A 14,739-nucleotide genomic window follows, 5' to 3' on the forward strand; every position below is an offset into this window, starting at 1 on the left:
TCGGGTCATTACAATATCACTCTGATACGATTTGTTAAATACTATAGGCCCTTCACATTTCTTAATTATTACGATACTTTTTGGATGAAATCACAACAAAATTTTTAAGAACATCCTAAATTGAGTCAACTCAGATAATAAATAGTCTAAACTGAACGAAAATAGTGAAAATTTTGAAATAAACTGTGAATAGCTTGTAGCTACGGCACTTCGTCTCTTTCCATGAGACACGGGCGTGCTCGTATGACAATGGTCCAACTGGTCTAAAACTCGAATTGGTTCAAGCATTATAGGCATTATAGGCTTCCTCATCTTCAATTTGAGGTTTCGTGTCCTTATCTCCTCTCGACTTCTTCTACAAAGTTGTAGATCACTCCTATATGAAACACAAATAAACCAACCTCGAACTATAACATTCAAAAACGAGAAAAAAAAAGTTAATTAATTGAAATAAGGGTCGAAAATTATCGTACAAATCAATTTAGTACCGATTTCGTGTTCAAATTGTATTAATTAATTTATTCCAGATTGAATTAGTGATATCTCAATTCTATGTTGTCATCGTATACTACAATAATGATTATTATTAAACGTCATCTAACCTTAAATTTGATTCTTATTCTAATCCCGGGTGAATTTAGAGCAATTAAAAAAAAAAATTTGGCAATGAATTTTGGCAACATGAAAGACATGATTTGTATATTGTCGGCCTCATCGACTTAATTTGACTTCAATTGGGTCAATTGGCTCGTTTTGAACATTTTAGACTGTCTCATAATTGTTCGTCTCATAATTATAATAAAAAAAAGTACAATTATTTTAGACCATTATTAATATTATTTCACTTATTGATGAATTTATAAAGAAATAAATTGGTGGCTTTAAAATAGTCTTAAATTTTTTAGTTAGGCTAAAACTTCTATTTTTGAAAAAATAAAAACAAATATATACAAGCATAATTAAAAAAATAAAATTAAAAATAATTATGACATTAAATAATTGAATCAAAATAATTTAAAAAAAAAAGTAAATTAATTTTTCAATAGCATTTATAATACCCATATTGTAGTTCATGTTGACTATATAATGACTATCTATTATTGTTGCCAATAATGCACATATTAAATCATTTTGAATTTCAAAAGCTATTTAAAATTAAAACACTCCCATATTTATTTATTTATGTATTAAAAAACAAATTAATTCAAATTAATGACACATTTACTATATTATTTTATTTTTTATTCACAATAACTCGAGATTTAATTCTATAAAAATGATAAATATTTCGCTTGTAAATATAATGGGATGCATTGCATCTCGATGATATAAAAGCTGTTAAAATATCATAAATAACAGTATCGAAACTATCAAATTGATTCATCGTCTATAATTAAATAGTATAATTTAGTAAGATCTTGGGATCCCGATACAATCAAGAATTTATGTTTTTCTTTTTTTATTTTCAATTTTTTTGCATTTAATATATATATAGTTACCTTTCTATCTTTAGGGAACAAACTCACGTGGAGAAATCTTTAAAAAATCTTTTATTGTCTCTATTTTATAATGAATAGACGAGAATTCAAATCTCTATATCTTTATTTATTTTATTAAAGAAAGAGTTCAGGCATACCGTCAAAATTTTAATTTTATAAAACATAAATAGTCTAAAATGATAACAGTTTAATGGAAGAATTACGGTCTAAACACTAAATTCTTACAAATAAATATACAGATGAATGAATCATTATGTTAAGACCTTTCAATTTTAATGTCCTACGCCAAAACGTCAAGCAACTAGAGTAAGTAGGCCACAGAACTCTTATAAGACCTCCGAGTAATTTATCAGATAAATTGAGTTGTCAGGACCATAACAACTTGCAATAATGGGTAGCTCCAATTTTCACTATCATTAATGATGAAAGATTGCACGTTCAACATGTACACAATAGTCTTCTACACTGACTTAAATTCATTTATTTTTAATATTCAATTATTTAGTAAATATAAGTTTTTAAAATATTTATTAAATTTGTATACTAAATTAATTAATAATATTTAATTAAAGTTGGTTGACATGTCTTTAGTTAAGTCAACTAGACCAACTCGAAAATAGGGTTACAATCCAACCAAACTCTACTCTAATTTTAAAATTATTACGAAGATTAAAAATATTTTTTGTTTGTAATTGATGTTAGTGATGTATCGTGACTTGTGAATGTTTAATATTTGTATTTTATAAGATTTTAGTTATTAACGTAAAAATATATTGCAGATAAATATTTTCCTAAAAGTTAATGATATTAGATATATACAGAAATTGTGTTCTTTTGTTCATCTCGTATAGATCCGACTAAATTTTCGGTCGAGGTTATAACTAAATTAATTTAATTGTACTCGAGAGTTTAAATTTTTGTCGATATGAATATCTATAAGTTCGACGTCTACCTCAGAGGTAAACCGAGATCTTTTTTTTATTATATTATTAAAAATATATATATACTTATTAAGGGTAAGAAATTAAAATTTTCTTAAAAAGGGGGAGATATTTAATTATAAATTTTAATATTTTTATATATATATATATATATAATATTATAATTAATACCCCACGGAAATTTAAGGAAAAATAAATAAATAAATAATTGCACAGGTTTTTTCTGTATCTTCTCTCACAGAATCTCTGCGCGGCTTTACTTTCCCAACGACTTGTCGTCGGCCATTGCTCCTTTCTTTATATATTGTAAGCAGCAATGAGCTTCACCACTGCAACTCCAATCCTTACGCCTTCCTATTCCCTCTCCTCCCTCCATTCAAATCGCTTCAACGCCACAATCCTTTCTCCGATTCCTCTCCGTCGTTCCTTTTCTTCTTTCGCTCGTCGCCGCCGCAACTGCCCTCTGATTGCCGCTGCCGCGACGACGACGGACGTTGAGATCGATATGGATGTCGATAGCCTCAAGAAGGGAATCGCTGAGTTCTATGATGAATCGTCGGGGCTTTGGGAGAACGTTTGGGGTGAGCATATGCACCATGGTTTTTACGATCCTGATTCTTCCGTTTCTCTCTCTGATCACCGTGCCGCGCAAATCCGGATGATTGAGGAGACGCTCCGGTTTGCCGGTGTGGAGGCGGCGACGGCGGTGGTGGATGTTGGGTGTGGGATTGGGGGAAGTTCGAGGTATTTGGCGAGGAAGTTTGGGGCGAAATGTAGAGGTATAACTTTGAGCCCTGTTCAAGCCAAACGCGCTCAAGCGATTGCTGCTGATGCTGGATTAAGTGATAAGGTATGGACGTCGTTTAATCCTCTGTTCTTTTTTGTTCTTCTCCATTTATCTTGTTTTGTATTTTCTTCATTGAAGAATTTCCGTTACGCTTTTGTTTTACCGTTTTCTTTGTTTTGATACCAAACTTGAAAATTAGTCACGAATCAAGTAATACAACCAAAATAATGAATACCTGCTGCATTAGTCCTTTTCTTGTTTGGTTGCTGAAATTGTGAAAAGAGTGCCCACACAACCACTACTTCTCAAAATGTTTAGTACTTTTTTTTGGGTCCATTTTAAGATCTATTTTGACCTCTAATTGAATAACCAGATGATATAATTTATGAAATGATTCTTGAATTATGAACTCAAGAACATGCAAGGATGAAATGAATATCGAATTATGAATTCAAGAACATGTGAGGATGAAATGAACATCGAATTATGAATTCAAGAACATGTGAGGATCAACCCATTGAACTATGTTATGAACTATGGTTGAAAATTTTAAAAATGAAAATAGATATTGTAAAAGTTGTAGAGATGATGGGCTCGGTTATCTATGAAGGAATCTGAAATGTTAGAACAACGTTGACACACGTTGATAATAATAAGAGGATATTTGGTGAGTGGTAGGTGTGTTTTGAAGTGGCAGATGCTCTGAACCAACCATTCTCAGATGGGGAATTTGATCTGGTATGGTCCATGGAGAGTGGGGAGCACATGCCTGACAAATCCAAGGTTATTTTTTCTCCTTTGCTCTTGACTTTTACTTTGAAGTTCGTGTCTGTTTGTTTGTATGCCTTACCTCTTTCAACCTCTGCAGTTTGTGAGTGAACTGGTTAGAGTTGCAGCCCCAGGAGCCACCATAATTATAGTGACATGGTGCCATAGAGACCTTGGGCCTTCTGAGGACTCCTTGCAGCCATGGGAGCACAAACTCCTTCAGAAGATTTGTGATGGCTTCTATCTCCCTGCTTGGTGCTCCACTGCTGATTACGTCAAATTACTCGAGTCCCACGGTCTCCAGGTATCATATTCCTCCTACTTTGAGCATCATCATATCTATTCATTCGTTATCCTACATTGGTTGGAGAAAGAAACGAAGCATTCCTTATAAGGGTGTTACAAATTGTATAGAGCTTAACATCGGGTAGTATGCCAACGAGGACGCTGAGCCCCAAGGGAGGTGAATTGTGATATCTCACCTTAATTAGAGAAAGAAACGAAACATTCCTTGTAAGAGTATAGAAACCTCTTCTGAATAGGCACGTTTTAAAACTGTAAAGCTAACGGCGATACATAACGGCCATAGTTGTAGTGGGTTTAACTATTGTAGACATAGTTAATGCCAATAAAAGGACTCAACCGAATAAGCTCGATCTTTCATTACACGAGTATTGATATTCACGTATACGAAGGAATCATCCATAATATCTAGAATGGTGGGTAGAAGTTAATGAATTGATGAAACCCATGTGGGATTTTGAGCTAAAAGCGTGATGTGAAAAGGCATTGTTGTGGTGTTTAACAGGATGTAAGGACGGCAGACTGGTCTAGGAATGTTGCTCCGTTTTGGCCAGCAGTTATTCGGTCAGCATTCACTTGGAATGGCTTCTCATCGCTGTTGCGAAGTGGTAAGTTAAATATTTCCCGAGACTAAAAAGTAAATATTTTTTTTACCACTTGAAAAGGTATTCAGAATTGTTACTTTGTTGGGTGAAAAACAGGGTGGAAAACAATAAAAGGGGCATTAGTAATGCCATTGATGATTGAAGGATTCAAGAAAGATCTCATCAAATTTGCCATTATTACTTGCCGCAAGCCTGAATGAAGCTTCCCCTACGCCTAATACCAAATACAATATAACTTTTTTTCTTTTTTTTTTTTTTTTTTTTTTTTCTTTTTTTTTTTTTTTTATTTACAAAAGAAAAAAAAAATCCATCTTATTAGTTCATTTCTAGTTTTTTTTTTCTTTCTTTTGTGTTTATTGTAAGTTAGTTTTTTTTTTAAAAAAAAAAAAAATCTGAAAATAGGTTCAGATTTCTCTATCCTCGGGATAATAGTCCAAGTTATTTATATGTGTTAGTTAAACTTCAACTTGTCCTTTTCCTTTCTAATATCGATTGTTGGAGACTTTAGACACATGGGGTTTAGGAGTTTATACGGGATTGGAGGAATCTTTTAGACCAACTTAAAATTTTCAGTTAGTTGGATTGGTAATCTAAGCAACCCGAACATATTTTACAATCCAACCTAACTTTCTATTTTCAAGTTGGATTGTGTTTGGGTTTTGTAGGGTCGTTCTTTTTCATTTTTTTTACTTATTTGAAAATCATATTTATCTTTTTATATATGTTTCTAAAATCTTATGTGCCTTTTGAATTTAAAAAAAAAAAAAAAAAAAAAAAAAAAAAACTTCTGTATTAGAATTTATTTTCAAAATTATTTGACTAATAATTGTTTTACATTAAATGTCATTATCAATAATTATTTCTTAAAATAAAGAAACTATTATTACATTTTCCACTATTAAATTTTGTCCATTTTAATTTAATTATTAAATCCTTGAACCTAAAAACTTCATTCTCATTTTTTTTTTTTTTTCAATCCTTCAAACATTTATCATTTTTAATAAATATGAGATAAACACGAAGTTAATTATTATTGAGGATTGTTTTCGACTATAAATTTAAAAAAAAAAAAAAAAAAAGTCTACATCAAAAGTGAAAGAGAATGACATAAGAAGAAAAGTTAAAAGGAATGGAATATAGTAGAGAATTTTGATCGAACAAGCAAAGCTTTGAATAAAAATGAAAATCTCATCAAAGAAAATGATTGGCATTAATAAGAACGAATCATAGAGTTTTTAATTTACAAGTTTTATCCACCGATAGATATTACATCCAATGAGATATACAAAAAAAGCACATTAGAAAAGTCAAATCATAATGAAAAGTTCTATTATTTTTTTTTAAATAAACATAAAATTTACGCTATGGATAGAAATTTTTATATGTATATGTATACTAAAACATAAAATTTTGTTTCAACAAGTCAAGGATGATCCGAAAAGACTAACAAGCCAATATTCAATTCAAATATGATCAACAAGTGAATGATCGATCCAATTAAATCGACAAGCCAAATATTGGCCAAAAAGATCAATAAATATGTTGTCTCGAGTCAAATACACGTCCACTGACCAGATTTATGTTTTTGAAACTTCATGTGAACAGATTTGTATGTGAGTGAGACTTTCTACCTCTTACCTCTTCCTCAAAGATTTAAAATTTCCAAAGAAAGTAACGACGTTTAAAAAGACGTTTGCAATATCTATAATCTCGTTTAACTCTTGTACGAATTGATCTATTATCCATTGTTGTTCTCATGAAGTAGAGATGGTGGAAAATCAAACTTCATTGTTTGATCTCAAACAAGCTCTATAGAAGAAAAAAAATGGTGAGGTAGCCAAGGAAAATTGATATCTTGACGAGAACAAAACTGAGAATTGTGATATTGTTGAATCAAGTCAAACTCGATCAACCAAAAGAGTGGCTAAACTTTTAATATGTTATATGATTATTGACGAATACAAATAGTTTCCACGTGAATTTTGGTTTAATTATGTTGGTTAATTAGATTACATGACCACTTCTCTGTCACGATCAGGCTCGATAGTGTTTGTTTTGGTCCATGAAATGTGCTAGCGTAGAGAGAATGCATAACGATGTGCAAGAAGAGCCTCTAGGTGTGGAGTCTTGGAAGGTAGCCTTTTTGGCCATATGCTTATTATTTCCTATCAGCTTCTGAACCATGAACGGAGCATTCTAAGGGATCTAGTGCTAACCATTTGAGTTAACTTTAGACATTGTACGGTCGAACTAACTTCGACACATAGATGTATTATCTTGTATAGACTCAAATTTTGTTTGCTGGTTCGACCTTAGAGTATTTCCTAAAATTACTTACGTATATGTGGTGAATAGCGTTCAATACAACTTGTGTACGCACAAAGTATTTCAAATACCATATAGCTCGATCATAATCACCATCCACCAAAATATGATTATGAGGAGCCTCGACCAACCATTTTGGTTAACTCCTCTTCTTTGTTGGTCGACACGAGGGTCTACCAAACCATCTATAAAAGGTTGCTTGTCAAAGTCGTTTTTCCATGAATTATTTTGAGCGATCAACTCTTGTTCTTGTGCATTTCTTTAGATCGAGCTTCTACATATGCATCGATATGAAAATCAGTTTTGATCTAGAGAGAACATGACGATCGTAAACGTGAACAATTTGAAACAAATTGAAACTTTTTGAGTGTTTAGGAGAGATAAACCCCTTTTAGCTCCATACCACTAAAACTTGAAAATTTGAAACAAATTGAAACTTATCAGTAGGGTCCTTGCTTTATCCATTAACCTCTCCTGATGTCTCAGAACGAACAGCAAATTTCGTGGTAAGTTTCTTCGAAAACTTCATATGGAGTCCCTCAAGATTTCATTCCTTAGTCCAATCCTCCTCCCTCCCCCTTCCAATCGCAGCAGCCGCTGCCCGTTGAAGTCCAGAAAACCCCAAATTTTCATCATCCGCTCGTCGGTAACGCCCGATCCTTGGTCTCTCAGCGATGGCAATCCCGCAAGACCAAAACCCAGGTCCAAAAACGCCAAAAAACCGCTTTCCGACGACAACGCCCGTCGAATCATCAAGGCCAAGGCTCAGTACCTCAGTGTACTGCGTCGGAATCAGGGCCCGAGAGCTCAAACGCCCAAATGGATCAAGAGAACTCCGGAACAGATGGTGCAGTACCTTGAGGACGATAAAAATGGCCATCTCTATGGAAAGCATGTGGTGGCGGCGATTAAGCACGTGCGGAGTTTATCTCAGAGAGCCGAGGGAGAGTACGATATGAGAATGGAGATGGCTTCTTTTGTTGGAAAATTGACCTTTAGGGAGATGTGTATAGTGCTTAAGGAACAGAAGGGGTGGAGGCAGGTCAGAGATGTGCTTGATTGGATGAAATTGCAGGTGGGTTTTGAGGAATTATGTCCTTTTGATTGTGTTTTGTTTAGAATGTTGCTGTTTTCATTGAATTTGCTCAGCTAGCTGAAGAGTAAATAAACTTGATTATATCTTATCAATACCATGTTTGATCCATGATGATATACAAACTGTTCTTCAGGTTACTTGAACTCATACCCTTTTGATGGATGTTTGATTAAAATCAATGTCTGTTGGGTCCCTTGTAGTTTCCTGTTGGAATGTTGTTACCACATAATAGTTTGAAATGAAGCATTCAATCGAATATGTCGTAATTGTAGGCTTCTGTTTGGACAGTTGAGTTATCGCCCAAGCGTCATTGTCTACACGATTGTTTTGCGAACATACGGACAAGTTGGAAAAATAAAGCTAGCTGAAGAAACTTTCTTGGAGATGCTTGAAGTTGGATTAGAACCAGACGAAGTTGCTTGTGGAACGATGTTATGTACATACGCCCGATGGGGACATCATAAGGCTATGTTGTCTTTCTATTCTGCTGTCAAGGATAGGGGAATTATACCTTCGAGTGCCGTTTTCAATTTTATGCTCTCGTCCTTGCAGAAGAAGGGGCTCCATGCCGAGGTCAAAGAACTATGGATGCAGATGGTACAGATAGGAGTGACATTCAATGAATTTACCTATACTGTAGTTATCAACTCACTTGTTAAGGAAGGGCATAGTGAGGAGGCTTTCAAAGTTTTCGACGAGATGAAGAACCGTGGGTTCGTTCCTGAAGAGGGGACGTATAACCTACTTATTAATTTAAGCGCAAAAAGAGGGAATTCGGGTGAAGTTTTGAGGCTCTACAAGGATATGAGAGATAAGGATATTGTTCCAAGTAGCTACACTTGTTCTTCACTTCTGACATTGTTTTACAAGAATGGAGATTATTCTAAAGCCCTGTCTCTATTTTCCGAGATGGAAACGAAACAAGTGGTGGTTGATGAAGTTATATATGGATTACTTATTAGAATATATGGAAAACTGGGTCTAAATGAGGATGCTCATAAAACATTTGAAGAAATGGAGCAACTTGGTTTACTTACAGATGAGAAAAGCTATTTGGCAATGGCTCAAGTCCATCTCGGTTCGAGAAACTTCGAGAAAGCTTTAAACGTAATCGAGTTGATGAAATCTAGAAACATTTGGTTTTCAAGATTTGCTTATATAGTATCATTAAAGTGTTATGTTATGAAAGAAGATATAAGGTCTGCAGAATCCACATTTCAAGCTTTATCCAAAACGGGGCTTCCTGATGCTCGTTCGTGTATTGATATTCTCAATTTGTATTTAAAATTAGACTTGGTGGACGAGGCGAAAGATTTTATAGCCCATATAAGAAAGGACGGGGTAGTTTTCGACGAGGAACTTTATAAATTGGTTATGAGAGTCTATTGCAAGGAGGGGATGTTAAAACATGCTGAAATTTTAGTTGAACTTATGAAGAAGGATGAGTTATTTGTTGATAAGAAATTTATGGAGACATTTTCATTTATGATGAATGAAAATACAATTGGCAGCTATGACCAACCAGATTATATGGCTCTTCATATGATACTTCGGCTGTATTTGGCGAACGGCGATGTTGGTAAAAGGAATAGGATCCTGAAATTAATACTTAGGGACGGTGGCATGAGCGTTGTGAGTCAACTTGTAGCTAATTTGGTTAGAGAAGGCAAGAAAATTCTGTCTTTTAAGTTACGATAATATTTTTTCTATGGATTTATATATCTATGCTTTCGGTTTAAGGCAAGCTCGATTAATTTCTTTGCTCTACAGGTGATGCATTGAAAGCAGGAGCTCTTACGAAAGAATTACTCGAGCTTGGCTACCGGCTAGATGACACTACTACAGCGTCCTTAATCAGTTTGTATGGGAAAGAGAAGAAAATAAATCAAGCAGCAGAAATTTTTGCAGCAGTTTCAGATTCTTGCACATCGGAATTGATTTTTGGTTCTATGATCGATGCGTATATCAAATGTGATAAAGCAGAAGAAGCGTTCGTGGTTTACAATGAGGTAATTGAGAAAGGATATGATCTTGGTGCTGTTGCTGTCAGCAGAATGGTGAATACTTTGAGTATTGCTGGTACGTTGTGGAGTCGTATAAGTGATCGGCATACTGTTTTTCTTTTTTTACTTACTCTTGTTTGATTAGTCTTCTTCTTCTGTAGCTGTTCATACCATTCTCTTCTTAAATAGTTTGAAAGGCTAAAAAGAAAAATGAATGACTGGTTGTGGAAACTACAGAGATATTAACCTGTACTAGTTTAGGTTTAGGCTTTAAATGTTTTCAAAGCCAATAACCAGATAGAAGTTTACTGTGGAACTCTTAGAAAATTTTGTAGTATATTACTATCAGAGGCTAGAGGTGGGTGTCATGGTGTGATTATGCCCGTGAGAAAGTTATTGAGGACGATGACTAGTTTAAGTGAGGGAGAATGTCACAACCATACCAAGAAGAGATTAGGTTGTGATGACTCTCACATTGAGACAAACAAGGCGGTAACCATCAAGTGACGCCCATTCAATCAGTAAGTCCCTGTATATGAAATATGAATCTTCGCCAAATCTGGTGTCAATCGACACATATGACCGTTCGCCAAAATTATGTTACTCCTGTCAGACTAAAAATGCCCCAAAATGTACTATAGAGGGAGACATGGTATCAGCTCTCCACCACCCTTGGGCTCTGTGGTCTAAGTGAGATACTCTGTAGCACATAGGTGTGTCACAGCGTAGACGAGCATTGTAAGATGAGTATCTTGGGAATATTTTTTTGAAAATGGGTTTTTTTGAGAACAGTGTCCGTGCCAACATTGTGCCCCAGCCCATGTGTCATAAGTTGTTATATGCACCTGCTATTCGGTACAGTATCTGTAAATGATTCAGCATGGACATAGGAGGGTTCATGCCTCGATAGGACCCAAATGGATGGATGTTCGGGATGTTCCAACAATATAGTTGACTCATGGGGTCAGTTCTCGGTAGACATGTCTAAGCATGTTAAGATGGCTGATGACATCGCAATACGTAGCCCGTGTTGTAGGGAACCTAGATGACAAGTTGATGACAAGACGAGATGTGACGTTGTGTATGAGAGACCTTGGCCGAGAGTAGAGACATAGTCGAGCCAAGAGACTTGGCCTAGAGACCAGGCAAGTCAGCTAGAGTCGCAGATGATTGAACATGCACGCACGGGCGACATGTGTAGCCGAACAAGCTTAGATTCTACAAGAATTATGTTCGGTTGGTAAAGGAGAACCTCGTCTAAGGTCCGACAAAGTCACAAAGTCAGAAAAAAAATGTAAATGAAGTTTGAGTTTCCCTCAAGGCTTGTCACGAGTGTATCAAGATCATGATGTTACACAGTTGAAAAAGTACGACTGTGACACTCTGCTTACTGCCGTGCTAATTGGCCCGGTGGAATAGATTGCCCGAGCCAACCCATCCCAACTCTTCGAGTGGTCATTTAATTTTGAGTTATCGCATAATCTAAACCAATTAAACATGGTAGCATTTTAGACTTTTCTTTGCATTTCTTCTGCTATTGAGGTAGTATTATACATTGAATTATTTCCAGGAAAACATCAAGCAGCAGAGAGTGTCGTACGCGCTAGTCTTAAAGCTAACTTGAAGCTTGATACAGTGGCATTCAATACATTTATCAAGGCAATGCTGGAGGCAGGTTGGTTAGCATCAAATATATCAATAAATTGAGTGATGAATACTTCTTGAAAAACATTCACTATGAATATAACAGGTTCTAATTTGCAGGGAAACTGCATTTTGCATCCAGAATATATAAGCGCATGATTGTTCTTGGCATTGTACCATCAATTCAGACATATAACACCATGATTAGGTATGATTTGAAACTTGAAATGACTCCAAATTTATTGAAACTGATAGCCAGAGCTGTTGAGACTGCCACACCCATTAGTAGAAGATATTGATATTGATATCGATATTGACTTTTTGTGGCTTCAGTGTTTATGGACGTGGTTGGAAGCTCGATAAAGCTGTAGAAATGTTCAATGCAGCTCGCAGCTCGGGTCACTCTCCTGATGAAAAGGCATATGCTAACCTGATTAGCTTCTATGGGAAGGCTGGTATTGTGTTCTCCAGACTCGATCGAATACCTTGTAAAATTAATTACGTATCATTGAACTTAATTGAACTATGGTCTATGATTCTTTTTGGGCATTCGGTCAATGATATAACTATGTATATATTGTAATGAAATTCATATAAGTTAATATTTCACTATCATACTTTGTAGGTAAGACGCACGAAGCAAGCTTGCTATTCAAAGAAATGCTGAAAGAAGGGATTAAACCTGGGATGGTACTCTCATAACTCATAATTTCCCTTGGATTTGTATGTTGTTAAGGATATGTATACATAATTTAAGCATACCATGGCCTATTCGTTTAAACTTTTAGGTTTAGTGGTGATTTAACATATAGTAAGAAGCCTTATGTAACGACCCAGGCAGATATTGTTCTCTTTGAAACCTCGAGGTTTTTAAAACGTGTCTGCTAGAGAGAGGTTTCCACACCCTTATAAAGAATGCTTCGTTTCCCTCCCCAACCGATGTGGGATCTCACAATCCACCCCCTTTGGGGCTAGGGAGTTCCTTTCTCCAATTGATGTGGAACCTCCCAAATCTACCCCCTTTGGGGCCAGCATCCTTGCTGGCACACCGCCTCGTGTCCACCCCCCTTCGGGACTTAGCCTTTTCGCTAGTACATCGTCCAGTGTCTGGCTCTGATACCATTTGTAACGACTCAAGCCAAGCATCCTTGCTGGCACACCGCCTCGTGTCCACCGCCCTTCGGAACTTATCCTTCTTGCTAGTACATCGTCCGGTGACTGACTCCTGATACCATTTGTAACGGCCCAAGCCCACCCCCCTTCGGGGCCAGCGAGTTCCTTTCTCCCAAATCTACCCCCTTCGGGGACTAGCATCCTTGCTGGCACACCGCTTCGTGTACACCCCCCTTTCCCTTTGGGGCTCAACCTTCTCACTGGCACATTTTCCAGTGTCTGACTTTGATACCATTTGTAACGGTCCAAACCCACCTTTCCTTTCGGGCTTCCTCTCAAAGTTTTAAAAACGCGTCTGCTAGGGAGAGGTTTCCACACCCTTATAAAGAATACTTCGTTCTCCTCCCCAACTGATGTGGGATTTCACACCTTTGCTCCGTTATTAGAACTAGAGTTGTTCAGCTGCACCATACAATAGCAAAATGTTTATTTCCTTGTGTTCTTTGAATTGTTCTACAAGTCTGGTGCCGACTAACACAAAACTGCAGGTCAGCTACAATATTATGGCGAATGTATATGCTACGGCCGGACTTGAAGAAGAAACAGAGAAGCTTTTCAAAGCAATGGAGGAAGATGGTCTCTTACCTGATTCTTTTACCTACTTCTCACTCATTCGAGCTTACACACACAATTGCAAATACTCAGAAGCTGAGGAAATCATCAACTCTATGAAGGAAAAAGGCATTCCCACATCTTGTGCGCATTACGACCTGTTGCTTTCAGCTTTGGCGAAGGTCGGTATGATACGGAAAGCAGAAAAAGTCTATGACAAACTTCAAACAGATGGCTTAAATCCCGATGTTACGTGCAATCGGACGTTGATGAGAGGTTACCTCGACTACGGATATGTCAAAGAAGGTATCGAGTTCTTTGAATCTTCATGCAAATATGCAGGAGACAGGTTTATCATGAGTGCAGCTGTACATTTTTACAAGGTTGAAGGAAAAGAAGATGAAGCATTGAATATTTTGGATTCCATGAAAAGTTTGGGTCTTTCATTTCTGAAAGACCTTCGAGTCGGATTGAAGCTAGAGTCTGCTTGAGCCTCAACGTATTCAGCGGTCCGATTTACCAGCACTTTACCTGCAGGTTGTCGTTTGACTGAGAAGCAAAGCGACTCGAAAAGGTACACATAAAGGAGAATATTCTGGATATATGTTCATCAAACTCCTTGTAACGATAGCAGAAACGTCCCAGGTTGCTTTAAGAAACCAAGGACTTGAAACTCGAGGATACAAAATGGGATCGAAAGATTACGTAAACTGACCGAACTGCTGTTTCGTTCTCTCTCTTCGACCTTGTTGAGATGGCATCACACAAGATGAAGGAATTTGCAGTCGTGGATCGATTGATTTCATCATTTACGCCATACCGAGAAGACATCCGAGGCTGAAAAGTGGCGTTGATTGGATGAAGATTATCTTCTTACCAATCTAGTTTTAAGGAAGTTGGATGAGCTTGTGATGAACTTTATCTATTGTAAGCTCTGTAAATGATCAATTATCATTGTCCCTTCAGTTTAGGATGGAACAGCTTGACAAAATAAAGCTCATTCAGCTGCAGTTACTATATATGAGGAAATTAACATTCAATCC

General features: G+C 36.2%; 2 protein-coding genes across 3 annotated transcripts; both read left to right on the forward strand.

Moving 5' to 3' along the window:
* The first annotated feature begins 2,612 nt into the window (after nt 1–2,612).
* On the forward strand, nt 2,613–5,170 carry G-TMT (gamma-tocopherol methyltransferase). The gene is made up of 5 exons (XM_023657636.2): nt 2,613–3,290; nt 3,906–4,010; nt 4,096–4,299; nt 4,804–4,906; nt 5,000–5,170. The coding sequence occupies exons 1-5, from the start codon at nt 2,757–2,759 to the stop codon at nt 5,101–5,103; spliced, it is 1,050 nt and encodes a 349-aa protein (XP_023513404.2). The 5' UTR covers nt 2,613–2,756; the 3' UTR covers nt 5,104–5,170.
* A 2,422-nt stretch (nt 5,171–7,592) lies between these two features.
* EMB976 (Tetratricopeptide repeat (TPR)-like superfamily protein) lies at nt 7,593–14,739 on the forward strand. 2 transcript variants are annotated; one of them, XR_002812392.2, is made up of 9 exons: nt 7,593–8,303; nt 8,613–9,990; nt 10,095–10,403; nt 11,898–12,002; nt 12,092–12,179; nt 12,305–12,426; nt 12,597–12,661; nt 13,633–14,270; nt 14,342–14,739. XR_002812392.2 is itself a non-coding variant. In XM_023656929.2 (8 exons), the coding sequence occupies exons 1-8, from the start codon at nt 7,758–7,760 to the stop codon at nt 14,185–14,187; spliced, it is 3,168 nt and encodes a 1,055-aa protein (XP_023512697.2). In that variant the 5' UTR covers nt 7,593–7,757; the 3' UTR covers nt 14,188–14,739. The 2 variants fall into 2 exon arrangements, 1 of the variants encoding a protein (XP_023512697.2); XM_023656929.2 differs by having other exon boundaries at nt 13,633–14,739.

This window comes from Cucurbita pepo, chromosome 16 (assembly GCF_057944985.1).
Source record: "Cucurbita pepo subsp. pepo isolate OVF chromosome 16, ASM5794498v1, whole genome shotgun sequence".
Lineage (NCBI taxonomy): Eukaryota > Viridiplantae > Streptophyta > Magnoliopsida > Cucurbitales > Cucurbitaceae > Cucurbita > Cucurbita pepo.

What these genes read in the sequence shown, in the direction of transcription:
- G-TMT (XM_023657636.2), top strand. Translation starts at nt 2,757, where the DNA reads ATGAGCTTCACCACTGCAACTCCAATCCTTACGCCTTCCTATTCCCTC. An exon ending in ACATGCCTGACAAATCCAAG is followed by an intron (nt 4,011 to 4,095) that starts GTTATTTTTTCT and finishes CAACCTCTGCAG; the next exon opens with TTTGTGAGTGAACTGGTTAG. An exon ending in TCGAGTCCCACGGTCTCCAG is followed by an intron (nt 4,300 to 4,803) that starts GTATCATATTCC and finishes GGTGTTTAACAG; the next exon opens with GATGTAAGGACGGCAGACTG.
- EMB976 (XM_023656929.2), top strand. Translation starts at nt 7,758, where the DNA reads ATGGAGTCCCTCAAGATTTCATTCCTTAGTCCAATCCTCCTCCCTCCC. An exon ending in CAAGGCAATGCTGGAGGCAG is followed by an intron (nt 12,003 to 12,091) that starts GTTGGTTAGCAT and finishes TCTAATTTGCAG; the next exon opens with GGAAACTGCATTTTGCATCC. An exon ending in TAGCTTCTATGGGAAGGCTG is followed by an intron (nt 12,427 to 12,596) that starts GTATTGTGTTCT and finishes CATACTTTGTAG; the next exon opens with GTAAGACGCACGAAGCAAGC.